Raw genomic sequence first — 14,409 nt, forward strand, 5'->3', positions numbered from 1 at the left:
ATTACAGTTCATATTAAACTCCTATGCACAGAATAAGTTGGAACTGTACTAAGGGGCTCTATTTTAAGGTATACAAATGTAACATTATTAAGGGGAGTTTAATTTTATTGCAAAATCCTTGGATACTATTATGTCCTACTTAGGGTATGATTGAAAAATAAAAGGTTAAGGACTGGATGGTTAGGCTCAGTTTGTTAAAGCATGGTGTCATAACACCAAGGTCGTACTGGCCAGGCACCAAAAAAAAAAAAAAACCCCAACAGACAAACAAAACTCCATCAAGGGTTTGGGTCCCAATACTGGCCAGCTGCCCCCCCCCCCCAAAAAAAAAAAAAGACTGGATGGTTAGGCTCAGTTTGTTAAAGCATGGTGTCATAACACCAAGGTCGTACTGGCCAGGCACCAAAAAAAAAAAAAAACCCCAACAGACAAACAAAACTCCATCAAGGGTTTGGGTCCCAATACTGGCCAGCTGCCCCCCCCCCCAAAAAAAAAAGAAAGAAAAATGAGGTTGAGCCCAATATCTTCTTTTTTCCTTTTTACTAAAGACCTAAAAAGTTAACTGAGAAATGGTCACACAAGAATACCAGAGCTGGCAGTAGATTCCAATTCGGATTCTTATTCTAGGGCTCTGTTGTACTCTATATTAGTGTTGCCAGTAATGAGGATATCCAAAAGATAGTTGCTGCTATGGTCAAAAATGCAAATAAACTGTAGGGCTTCATTAGTTAAAGTTCTGAAAACAAAATTACATGTCTAGAATACCTTGGGTAATTGTGTCAACTTAACAGACATGTTGAAAATCCAGAACAGGATCCCTAAAATGATTAGGGAGATTTTACAAATTTGAGTAGTAAAGAACCAGTAAATTCTGGTTTCTAGGAAATCAATCTGCTGCATAATTAACTTCTATGGGTACTCTCTCAATAGCCAAGCTCATTAGGCATAAGTAGAAATTTCTTCCCACACTATAATTGAGAGAAATTATCCTGGAGCAGACAGGATATTTAAGTTTGCTTTCAACCCTTGGCTCCAGAATATACTTTGGTTTTGTATGAAGGCTTGAAATAATCAAATAGAAAACAAAACAAAGCACCTTACCTAATGATTTCAGCATATTCTTTGTCTTTTCCTTTACTGTCTCTCCATTTCCTGAACATAACCGAAGCATCCACATTGGCTGGGGAGAAGGTGTTGGGCTCATTAAGCAGTGAGATTACACTTAACAGGATAGTCCTAGAAACAGGAAAAAAGTTTTAACTATGAATACCCCCACATTCACAGTATTCAAAGTGTTCTGCTTTTTAATGAAGTACAATCCAGATTTTAAGTTTTCCCTCCCTTAAAATTTTTCTGATACAATTTAATTTGAGACCTTATAAGATATATATAAATATATAAATGTATACATTTATATTTATATTTGAGTGAGTCCTTAGTGGAATGGAAATTGATTATCATAAAATTTTGTTTTTAGCACTAGCCTACCTGGCTAGGCTAGAAACTAGCTGCTAACTGTGAGACAAAGCAGAGGGGGTATCTGTGAGTCTATCATAATGGTCATGTTTTGTAGGGCACAAAATGAACTCTATAGAAGGCACTATCTCAACTGGCTACATGTTCAAATCTGCAAAAATTGGAGCTTTCAAGTACTATGTATTAAAGAAATTACAAATTAAGTGAAATAGGGTAAAGAAACAGCATAAAATATTTAGCTTCAAGGCAATCATTTTGTAAAAATGATGCTATTCTATACATCCAATTTTTATTGTGGCCACTTAGAAGATCTGAAAAACAGTATTACATACAAATGTATTTATTCTCCATACTTATAAGGGGAGGAAAACAGAGTTAAGCAGGAGAATGGAGGAAAAACAAAAGCCTTGACATGGGAGAACTAGTCTCTGAATAATAGAAATCTTTATTCAAAAATATTTACTAAGTACCTACTGTGTGCCCCAGGCAACAAGGGAGATGTTGGATGTACTGTACAATGCTGAGCAAGGTTAGATGCCATCCCTGACCTCCAAAGGCTTATAAGACTAGTGGGAGATACAAATAGGCAATTTATTTATTTATTTATTTATTTATTTTTTAAAGATGACCGGTAAGGGGATCTTAACCCTTGACTTGGTGTTGTCAGCACCATGCTCACCCAGTGAGCCAACCGGCCATCCCTATATGGGATCCGAACCCGCGGCCTTGGTGTTATCAGCACCGCACTCTCCTGAGTGAGCCACGGGCCGGCCCACAAATAGGCAATTTTTATCCACAGATATTAGACTTTCAAACAGTCAATCACAGGGAATAAAGTCTCTGTTAGATAAAATAATCAAAAAAGCACGATAGGCTCCAAAAATGTCCCAAATTATTCCTAAACTTTTTTCCCTAAAAGCTATGTGTATGTGCATTAGGAGAAAAAAATTAAATTTCTCTACCTTTACTCACTGGAGGCAAGGTTATAGTGTTGCTGAAAAATAGCATTTTGCTCCTGGCCCCAAGCAAATAATAAAGGTAGGGAACCAGGCAATTAGACGTTTAGTTTGATGAAACCTTTTCCTAAGAAGGGTAAAGAGTTTCTGTTATGTGATATACAAGATTATGACAAAGGCACTTTCAAAGAAAACTTTTCCATCTATTTAAAACCCATTTATCTTGCATACCCCTTTCTATTAGGTTAAGAAAATTCCTTGGCTCCACCCTGCCAAGAACTTTCTGGATTTCTTTAGTAATTACGTTAAAAAGATGCAAAAGAAAAACTCATCACTGCCAACAATGGAAAATGGACTGACATAATATCTTGGAAGTGAAAAAAATGTGGGTAGAAAATTACATAAGGGTTTCTTCAGAAGAAAACATATAAAACCTGTTGGAAAGGTAAACAGGATAGGACAAAGTGTGGTATAAAGGGGGGAAAATAGCTTCAATGGTCTAGGTCAACACTGTCCAGTAACAATTTTCTATGATGATAATGAAAATTTATAATCTGTGCTCTCCAGTATGGTAACCACTAGCCACATGTGGCCACTGAGCACTTTAAATTTTAATATTATTTAATTTTAATTAAAGTTTCAATAGCCACATGTAGTTTGTGGCTACCATACTGGATAACACAGATCTGGATGAATTGTATAACTGAGTTAAGAAAACTTTTCCCAAACTAGTTTCACCAAGTTGATGTTCTTACCATGTTTACTATTGAAATAGTACACAGGGAAACGGTGAGTCATTAACTTCTATCAAAATGAGAACTAACTTCTAATACCATGTACTCCTACGTGAAATCCATGATGCTTTCAGAAACACCAGGTAATACAGTGGATTGTGATGAAAGTTAACCTAGCACATTTTCATTTCATCCCTTTGTGTGGGGAGCAGAATCCTTTTTTGTATGGGGGACCCATTCCATTGGTTCGGGTGGGACTAACCTCCTTGCCCTACCATGTGCTACACCCCTACCTACCCACGTCAATAAGACTTAAGTGCTGGCCAGAGGATTCCATCCATCTAAAAAGGTGATGGGTTTGGGGATATGGACTTGACCTACGCTGGGCCAATCAGAAGCCTGATGGAAACTGTGATGGTTCTAAACTAATAGCAGAAAGGCAATTTATTTTTATTCTTGATTGGAATGACAACTGTGAGAATAAGGGAAGCACAGAACAGGTGGCCATCTTTTTCACCATGTGATGACAGTTTTTCTAATAACAAGGCCATACAGTGCAGAGGAGAACTGAGATTTTTTCCCCTCTAGCAAAGATTCAAGATAAAATTTATATGCAATATCCTAATCAAAATTTCCCAGTATTTTGAGAAAGGGTTACAGGTAAATTATATTATTGGTTTCCTCAGATGGGTGGGGGGGAACTGGGACAGTCAGAGCCCTTAAAACAGTGATTTGTAGCAAAGGGAGCACATCCAGTTTACCCCATCTATGAACAGTATCTTCACTTTATGTACCATGACTGGAAAAGGTTAGGAAGCAATTTCATACATAATTTAAATCGTCTATCACTTGTACCAAAATAATTTACCACAGGTATTACACCTGTAAACAACTCTGCAGGATAAGTAGTACTGTTTTTTATAGAATGGAAAAACCAAACAGCTGAAACAATACTGCTAGCACGCACAAAACAATTTGAATTCAAGAACTATTCCAACTGTTACCTCGGGTTTTTTTTATCTGTTTCTTTTTTTTTTTTTTTTGTATTTTCTCAGGAGGACAAAAACAAGATGGAGAGGGTTAACAATAGGTGGAAAAGGAAAAAAAGACCGAATAATGAAAACTATCAAACACTAATGCACCCAAATAATGGGATCTATATAGCCTCCTAAAGAAATCAATTTCCTGTAGATCATGAACAAAGGGAAGAGGATAAGGATAACAACAGACATGTACTCTTGCTTATTCTTTCTGTACATGTTTAAGTTCATGGTTCCACAGGAAGCTTTGGTTTATAGCAGTAACATGGAGTTTCATTTATGCACTTACACAACCTTATAGCACTTGGACAAGTTTCCTGGACTAGTAGGAAAGACACTGAAGGCCCCATCCCCAGATTATTGGTTCCTATAAAGAAAAGCTCCTCTAGACTAGGAGAAATAGGTCTGGTCTATCCCAATCCAGTGATGTATGTGTTTAACACGTATTAGAACAAAGAACAGACCTAAACCAGAAGTAGTCAGATAAAAAGTTCTTAGTGTCTTTGGTTTATTACACAGTTCTTACCACCACCACTCCTGGAGTTAGAGATATTCCTAGAATAAATGTGCTCTTTCCCCCTTTATGCCAGGGCAAGGCATTGCAGTAGGAGTTTTTGGACAGAGGATCTGGGCCAAAATAGAAAATACTAAGAGAAAAAAGGATAGGTAAAAGCACCTCACTTTACAGAGTCTTCAGGTTCATATTTCAGATCCTTTTATTTAGCTATCTTCTTTTGAATAACAAATTTGTAAACAATAAAAACACCAAAAGAAAACGAAGACTAACACATCATATATATATACTTATATAGACTACCAAACAGCAAACCAGCAAGTTGTGAAGTTCTACAAAGCTCAGACATGTTTAAAAAACAAAACAAAACTATTTGAGACAGGAAATACAGATTAGACATATGTGACCAAATGCGTAATACTTCCATTTACTCCTTTTCAACACATGGATAATAGTCTGCCCTTTATTAGCTACTGTGTCAACACCAGAACAACTTTAGCAGGGCAGAAAACTGGCCCTAGCACTACATACATTACCTGGCTCGTGTCTGCCTAAAAACCAAGCAAGAAAAGTTCAGAATTTTGCAGGATAAAGTCTGGCATTTCCCCAAGCCCCACTCCCCAGTGTATACATACATCCCTCCAGGCAGCATGTGAGAAGTAGAGCTATTCTCAAAAACCTAAGCTTAACCTCACTCTCTTAAAACATGCATGTACACCAGTATATATGTAGAGACACACTGCTTGGTTTAGACTTCGGGTTTGACAGGCCTAGTACAATTTGATGAAGGTTGATGTTTGGAGAAGTGAAGCCCAGTTCTCCAGAGCCAAAAATTAATCTCACATACTATTACTCCTATCATACTAACTTTGGGTTCTATCATGACCCTTCCAGTTATCCTGGGTCCTTTTAATCTCTCATTTCCACTCTTTTAAAGAATAGACAAGTAACACCAGAAGGTGACCCAGTTGAAACTCAATCTTCATTACATGTTTCAACATGGGAGAGGGATTTAAAGAGGACATCACGGCAAAGAGGCCTGTTACGACTGGGAAAACGGGGCAGCTAATGGTAAAATATAGTAGTTTAATGGCTTCATATATTAGTTTTTCTTGACACTGCTAAAGCAACTAACAGATATAACAGTTCCTGCTGTGCAATGCTGGAGCTGCGGCTGACTGATGTATTCCTGAGAATCCAAAGGAAGAATGAGGGTCTCAGATTTAAATATGCAAAAATATGAAACCAGAATGTTTTAGATTAAAAACAAATTTTTAAATGCATGAAATAAAATCATTTGCATAGAATGAAACTGGCAGGTTGAGGGCCCTGGGACCCAATGTGTAAAAATCAAGGGAGCAAATGAATAAAACCACTGGCCCAGAATGGGGCTTACAAGGTCCACAGGAACAGTAGGGGCTATGCCTGTTTCCCCCGACCTTGCCTACTTTGCCACCCAATACTTGGAGGCAGTCCCTGGCACTCTGCCCTTTCAGTGGGTTGAAGAAAAGATTAGATAGGAAAATATCCTGCCCTCCCTCCTGAGAGAGACACATTTGTATACAAAATAGTGGCCTCTGGATTAGGTCCATCAGTCTTGTCCCACACTGTATCTTTTCACAGTGGCAAAGAAAACACTATGTACCCACCTATCTTTCAACCTACCAAGATCACTTTCTTATCCCAGAGCCCACAGCAAGTATGACAGGTAGTTTCTAGGGATGGAACCTCAGAGAAAGCAGTTGTGAACAATATGGCAAGGTCTGAGACCCCTCCTTGAAAGCTCTCCCTTGCTTCTGGACAGAGCATAGATTAAGGTACATTTTGATTCTTCCACTAGGAAGAGGTATAATGTTGTAAACTGATAATCAGAGCCATGTGGCAGTATGAAGGGCCCCTACTCTTCGAACTCTACTCTTTTGCTGATTAATGCGAACTCCTTAAAACTTCCCGATTCCATAAGGAACCCTCACCACCACCATTACCCTCCTCCCTGCCCCACCAACTTAATCATGGGCCTCTGGTAATAAAAGGCCTGTGGATCTGTTCTTCCAAAAAGTATGCTGGCTACTCACAAGAGATAGCAAACTACTGAGTCTTTAGTGGACACTAGTTGGCTAATGCTCTGGATCCTTACAATTCTAGCACTGTTTCCTTGCTTTTCCCTTTGGCCAACTCTCACTACTCACCAGGTCTTGTGATACAGATTGACTTAGGCTCTTACAGGTAACTAGCATCCCTTACCTTCTCCGTGTTAAACAAGTCCTTCATGCACAACTTTATTCTAGAATATGTCCACTGAGGTGCTAAATGATAGATTTGAGTTCAGGTAGTCATGGAGAAGTCCAAACACATGAGAATGTAGAACCACTTTCAGATACCAGTGTCATGCAGCAACCAAAACCCCACAATAGGATGAGCTGAACCCTATGCTACCTCCCCTGCTGTCTTGCTACAACCACCCGTAAACTGGATATGGAGCTCAGAACCCTTAGTTAGACAGCTGCTGGCCATAGAGAATTTAACAGTAAAGCTGTATAAGGGAAAAGGTTGACATCTTCACTGCATTTTAAATTTTGCCTCTTAATATTCAGTGCTATTAATGACCTATGAGAAAATACAACAATTTACTTCCTTCAGAACCCCCTTGCCTTACAATAAATAACACAGAAACAAAAATCTTAGGGAAAAGTATTCCATACCTATTCATTAGGTTGTGCTTTCCTGACTTCGCTTCAGAGTTCTGGGCAGATGAGGTTCCGAAAAGCATACAAAAAGCCCTATGGCCCTCTGGCCCCTAGAAATTCACAAACACCAAAGAGATCAACACATTGAAGGAATATCCAATGATTACATGGGGCTAAGAGACAAAAAGTCCAAGAAGATAATGAATGACTTCCAATGCAAATACCATGATGAGCTGTGTATGAGCAGCAATTCAAAGACAACTAGTTGTGGTTGTGAAGTCTCTAAACAAAAAAGCATAAAAGCAGGGAAAGCAATCCCTGAAGCGCTGACGAATGTCCCCAAATCAGGGGGCTCAGCTGGCAAGGGGGGCTCAGAAAAAAATGATGCTGTTACTGAAAGTGCCAAAGGCAGTCTTAGAAGGGCAGATTAAGTGTGAAAAGAATCCTCTTTTCACACTAATGGAATGGGTCAAATGAAAAGCAGGCCAATCTTAAAAGAAAAAATGTTCATAAACATTTTAAGCTGAGACAAGGCAAATGATACAGTCTGTGTGCATTTAACACAGGAGAAGTAAAGGGAAAAAAATCTTAAATTCCCATGGGTAGTGGCAATAGATTATCCAGCCAGACAGCACAAGAATGCAATGAGAAAAATCTTGTTTTAGGGCTTTGTATCTGACTAAAGGCTTGCTTTCCCAAAGAGGTAAGGGTACTCACAAGAGATAGCAAACTACTGAGTCTTTAGTGGACACTAGTTGGCTAATGCTCTGGATCCTTACAATTCTAGCACTGTTTCCTTACTTTTCCCTTTGGCTTGATTGAACAATCAGCCTCCAGAAAAAAGAATCACCAGTACCTGAGAAGTACCACTTCCTCTAGTCCAAGGTTACTATTAGCCCTGAAAAACAAGCACCAAAATCATACTCAAAGGACAACCCGGCATTTTTTTTTTGGTTTAAATTTTCAACAAATCTCCCAAAATACTCTTTTAAAATCTTGTACATACATTATCTGTTTAATTATACTGTCAAAATACTGTGCTAAAATTACTTCTGCCAGCCTCTTAAACATGCTCTTGAGTAATATTTAAAGTAGAATAAATAAAACTAAGAACTTTTAACACTGACTTAAGCCAATTCTTTTTTTTTTTTTTTTTCCCTTTTTGTCTTTTTTACTGACCGGTAACAGGATCGCAACCCTCGGTGTTGCGTCCACACCGCATTCAGCCAGTGAGCGGGAACCGGTCTCCACATGGGATCCGAACCCTCGGCGGGAGCGCTGCCACGCTCCCAAGCGGCACACTCTCCAGTGCGCCACCGGGCCGGCCCTTAAGCCAATTCTTAAAGTGTATTAAGATAGTTCATATATGAATCATCTGCTATATAGGACATTTTTCCCTTCAAAAAAAGAAGGTGCATTCTAAATTATAAAATATCTAAAATAAAAAAGCTCAATACAATTATCTTAGTTATTTTCATGTATTTAGCACCCAAGTTAAATTCTGTACTACTTAAAATGAACTGCTTGTGGTAATAGGCTTTTAGCAAGTATGTCTCCCTGTAGCCAAATAAAGTAAATTTCATACACTTCTTTGCTAATAGATAGCCAATGATTGCTTCACATTTAACAAAAACAAATTCCACAAAAATATTTGAAAATAATAGCATGACCCAACTCAGCTAGGTAATGGGCACCATTCTAGTAGCTTTATATGCATTACTCATTTAATTATTTCTACAACCTATTGAGGTAGGTGTTATCCTTGGTTTACAGATAAGAAACTCAGAGAAGTTAAATGGCTTTCTATAATTACGCTACTAATAAAACCTAATGTCTTAAATTTTGGAAATATAAAGCTAACATACCATAGTTACCTAGGAAGTTTATCTCTTACTTCAGCAGACACTATAACTATCCCTATTTCTAGTTCTTCATTAAGAACAAAAAGACTAAATTATGGAAGAGTCTGGCATAAAAAATTGGATGTAGAAGAAATGTTAAAAACAATAGACAAGAGGGGCCGGCCCGGTGGCGCACTGCTACAGTGCGCCGCTTGGGAAGCGCGGCAGCGCTCCGTCCGGTACGGGCGCGACACTGAGGGTTGCGATCCGTTGCCGGTCACAAAAAAAAAGATAAAAAGGGAGAAAAAAAAAAAAAAACAATAGACAAGAGGCACGTAATTATAATATGAATTTTACTGTGACCCAAAATAACAGAAAAATATGAAACTGAGGTCTACAAAAATAATCTAGAATTAGGGTTCATTAATTGTAGTGTAAGATGAATTTTCACGCGTCATCCAGAAATCTATTCATATAAACACAGATATTTTAGTTGTTAAATTTATATTCCTTTAAACAGATTCAGCTAATAAAAGAGAAGCAACATCTAAAAGGGAAACCTCAAAACTGCGTTAATACCAGTCAGAGAAATGATAGAAAATAGTGTAAAATAGTGTAAAACTGCACCATCATTTTATGTACAGGACTACAAAAGACTTAATACCAGTCTTAGCAAACCTGGACCACCATAAGGCAAAATCCTGGCTACACATATGATGTTGCTAAATATCTGAACAGACCAATCCAAGATTCAAAAGGCAGTCCACAAATGAACAAAGTATTGAGAAATGGCTAAACCCAAACTACAGAACACAAAGTACTACATCAAATGAGCCAAAAATTGAGTTGGGAAAACTTGAAACAATATAAACAGGGGACTTCCTGTCAAGATGGCAAAATACGACAGTACCCAGTGTCATTCTCTCCCACAATCAACCAATTTACAACTATTAAAAAGCAACAATAGCCAAGCTGGGGCTGCTAGAGTTCAGGGGAAGAGGAAAGACCTATGGAATTCATGAAAGCAGGAGAAGCCAAGACGGGAGAAAGAAAGGATTGCTCCGACCGTTTTTGAGCCCTGGCCGCTTCAAGGCCGGTCCTGGTGAGCACATGGAGGAGAAAGAACTGGCAAAAGCCACAGCTGTGCCCTTCCAATGAAGTTGCTTGGATGCTGCAGGGGAGAAGAGGGCCTTGGTGGCCCTCAGGCCAGCAAGACCACTAACAGGGTACCCATGGACCCACTCAGGAGCGAGGGACCACAGACAACTGAAAAAAAGAAGCCACTCAGAGGCTGGTGAGTCGTTGCAAGGGACCAGCGCATGGCCTGTCCCATGGGAAGTCTTTGGAGTGTGGGCAGTGGAGGAGACAGGCCCACTGGGGGACTTTGGGGCACAGCATCAATGCATATACAACTGCAGAGAGTGCAGTTTGCTGGAAAGACTCAGGCCCAGACCAGAGTTTCCACACAACCCAAGCTTACTGGACCTCACAAGACCTGGAAGTGCTTACAAGGTCAATAATTAGAACCTGAGCTGCACAAAAAGTCTTCCCCAGAGAATCAGCAGCAAAGCAGCATTTTAGCTCAACTACAGAGCTCAAGTCCTGGTTCCCTTAGGAAGTTCCCCCATTTTAGAAGTAACCAAAGAACAACAAATTAGTTCTAGTGCAGTTAATTGGTGGGAACAGAATAATCCAACACAGAACTGAAAGAAAAACAAAATACCCACAGATCAGAGACAAAGTTCTGATATTAACCAGTAAAGGTCTAACACCACCAAAGAATACCTATACAACTTAGAAGGACCAGAAGCCCTCTGGGCTCCCACGCTGGGGTGGTGGTGGTGGGGTGAGGGCCTCAGCCACACACACCCCCAACGTCTGCATCCAGCCCAGCAACTACCAAGCTGCTGCCCAAAGCCTCTTGGACTTCCCTGCCAGTATGAGGGGGTGCCAAGGGCCTCGACCATGCCCCCCCCTTCCTCCTTCTCCTACCCTATCCCCCTCTCCCCATCTCTCCCAACTGCTCCACAAAGCTTAGAATGTAAAAAATAATAAATAAATAAATAATTTTTTAAAGTTTAAAAATAAATAAATGAAAACTGGAAGAAGGGGGCATCATGGTGAACTGAAATATCCTCTTCCTTTTACACACAGAAATAATGGACAAAATTTTTAAAATATGTATTTAATACAACTAAAAGACAGGGTGCCAGAAATTAAGAGATAACTCAAAGCCAGAAAAGTATATTCCAACTGATACTCCAGCACATCAAGGATTTATTAAACTTTGGAAATAGGCCCTAATGGTTAGGTGTTAGTGTGGATTTTCAAGTCCATAAGGAGGTAAGAGACATGAACTTAGGTCTGTTCAAGTTGAAAAGCTAGAAAGTAAACACCTGCTCTGGATAACTGCGCTCGTTTCCCAGGGCTGCCATAACAAAGCACCACGAACTGGGTGGCTTAAAACAACAGCAATTTATTGTCTCACTTATGGAGAATAGAAATCCAAAATCAAGGTGTTAGCAGGTCCATGCTCTCCCTGAAACCTAGCAGGGCAAATTCAATTATCTTTCAAGGCCTGAGAATAACCCCCCTGTGGCTCCATGCTCCATCTCTGGGCCCTGGGCAGTTGTCTCCACTCTCTGGAACCAAGGAGGAGGGAGCCCCACCTCCTGGGCCTATGTATCCTCTCTGGTCTCTATATCCATGGCTCTACCCCGGAGTCATTCTTCCTCCATTTCATCCCATCTCTTTCCCTTTCAGTCCAGGCTGACAGTGTATCCACTGGTATAAAATTCCCCCAAAAATCTCGTTGATTTTCCACCAGCAAGGGTCAAAGGGATTCCACACCATTAGATAAAATGGCTTTCCACAGATCCTTCCTAGACAACTCCATCTTTATTCCAGCCTTCTGCTGAGATGGCTGACATAAGTCACAGTCCTCAATCTCCTTAGCAAGTGCTTTATTAGGCCACAGTCTTGGTCCTTTTTCTAAGAGCATGGTATCTGGATAGCCTGAGAATTTTCCAAGTCATCAAGTGCTGGTTCCTTTCTGCTTAACAATTCATTCCTACACTTTACTTGGAAAATTCCTGTGCTAAATAAATATCCAACTTCATCACCATCAAGAGCTTCCACTCAACAGAACACAATTCAAGCCAAGTTCTCTGTCACTTTATAACAAGGATCATCTTTTGTCCAATAACACATTCCTCATTTCAACTGAGGCCTCACCAGATTCACCTTTACTATTTATATTTCTAGCAACATCCTCTCCATGACAATATATGTATTCTTGAAGACAACAGAAACTTTCTCTGCACCTCTCTACACTTCTTTCTGAGCCCACACCAGAATTACCTTTAATTTTCACATTTCTACCAATAATCTCACCATGGCAAACTAGGCTTTTTCTGTTGATCACCTAAAAACTTTTCCAGCCTCTACTCATTACTGAATTCCAAAGCCACTTCTAAATTTTTAGGCATTTGTAGTACCAAAATCTGTATTAGCTTCTTAGGACGGCAAAATGAATACCACGTGGTGGGTGGCTTAAAACAGAAACACAATGTCTCACAGTTCCGGAGGCTAGAAGTCTAAAATGAAGGTGTTGGCAAGGTCATGCTCCCGAAACCTGAAACCTGAGAATCCTTCCTTGCTTATACTAGCTTCTGGTGTTTGTCTGCAATCCTTGGCTTGTAGATCCACTACTCCAATCTCTGCCTCTGTTGCCACATGGCCTTCTCCCTGTGTGCCTCTCTCCTCCTCCTCTTAAAGAACAACAATCACACTGGATTGAGAGACTGCCCTACTAAAATGAGTATGGCCTCATCTTAACTAGTTATATCTGCAACTAACTTATTTTAAAATAAGATCACCTTCTGATGGGTTAGGACTTCAACATATCTTGTGGGGGACCAAAATTCAATACAACAGTGGCACAGAGCAGAAAGTTTCTAGAGAAAAAATGAATCCACACATAAGGTTCAGAAAATGAAACAAAGAGAAAGATAAAATCAAGTCACCTGTGTGGGGTGGAAAGGATGGTAAATGGGGTAGCCAAATTTTTCCACAGCAACAATCAACACAGCAGAGTAATGCCTTTTATATCCTCAAGGAAAGAACTTTTGGTCCTGAAACACTGTGCCCAGCCAAACTGTCATTTAAAGTATAGTGGCAAAACATCTACATACACTCACCCACAAGCACATAACATTTTGAACATGTAAAAATTCAGGGAATATAATATTGGCTTCCATGAGCAATTCTTGGAGAAATTATTAGAGGACAAATTTTAGATAATCAATAGACCAGAGAGAGTAAGAGAATGAACAGCAGAGTGAATCCATTTAACAGTAGGACCATGAATTTTTAACAATTGGGATTTTTCTAAAAATAATAACTGAATAGTACACACTGTTCTTCTGACCCTGATGATAAAGAAACAATTTTTAGGGCTGGGTGGTTAGCTCAGTTGGTTAGAGTGCAGTGTTATAACACCAAGGTCAAGGGGTTTGGATCCTCTTAACCAGCCAGCTGCCAGAAAAAAAAATGAAAAGAAAAACAATTTTTAAAAGTTAGAAGGAAAAAGGGGAAAGAAAATGGGAGGTAGAATAAGTATGCTGATTTCCATGCTACATTAGTCTGTTTCTGTTGATTATAACAATAAATTGGAACTGGGTAATTTATAAAGAAAACGAAATTTATTGTGTGCAGTTTCAGAGGTGAGGAAGTCCAAAGTCCAGGGAACACATCTGGTGGTGGCGACAGTGACCCAGGGATCTCACATGGCAGAAAATGGCAGAGAGTTGCCTTCAGAACCACGCCTATGACCACCGTTTTTAATCCATTCACTATGGCATTGCCTTACAATCTAATCACTTCTTCAAGGCCCCACTTTGCAATTACCATATTAGGATTTCCCACCCTCTTAACAGTCACAATGGGGATCAAGCTACTAATACACAAAACTTGGGGGACACAATCCATATCACATACCATATCCCTCAATTTATTTATATCTTATATCTATTACTTGATTTTACAGCATTAAATTCTATGTTGAGGCTCAGATATAAAAGAAAAGGAAATCAGCATACTTAGGTAAAAGTAGAAATATGCTAACATTGTTAGTGATCATAAAAGATCTTATGTAAAGCAA

General features: G+C 39.4%; 1 protein-coding gene across 2 annotated transcripts in view; it reads right to left on the bottom strand.

Moving 5' to 3' along the window:
- UBE2R2 (ubiquitin-conjugating enzyme E2R 2) overlaps nt 1–14,409 on the bottom strand; it is a 108,225-nt gene that overhangs the window by 6,181 nt on the left and 87,635 nt on the right. For both annotated transcript variants that reach the window (XM_008590962.1, XM_008590958.1), the window contains one exon: nt 1,102–1,236. In XM_008590962.1, coding sequence (XP_008589184.1) covers nt 1,102–1,236 — 135 coding nt within the window. The remainder of the gene's footprint in view (nt 1–1,101; nt 1,237–14,409) is intronic.

The sequence above is a fragment of the Galeopterus variegatus genome, unplaced genomic scaffold (genome assembly GCF_000696425.1).
Source record: "Galeopterus variegatus unplaced genomic scaffold, G_variegatus-3.0.2 Scaffold143, whole genome shotgun sequence".
Classification (NCBI taxonomy): Eukaryota; Metazoa; Chordata; class Mammalia; order Dermoptera; family Cynocephalidae; genus Galeopterus; species Galeopterus variegatus.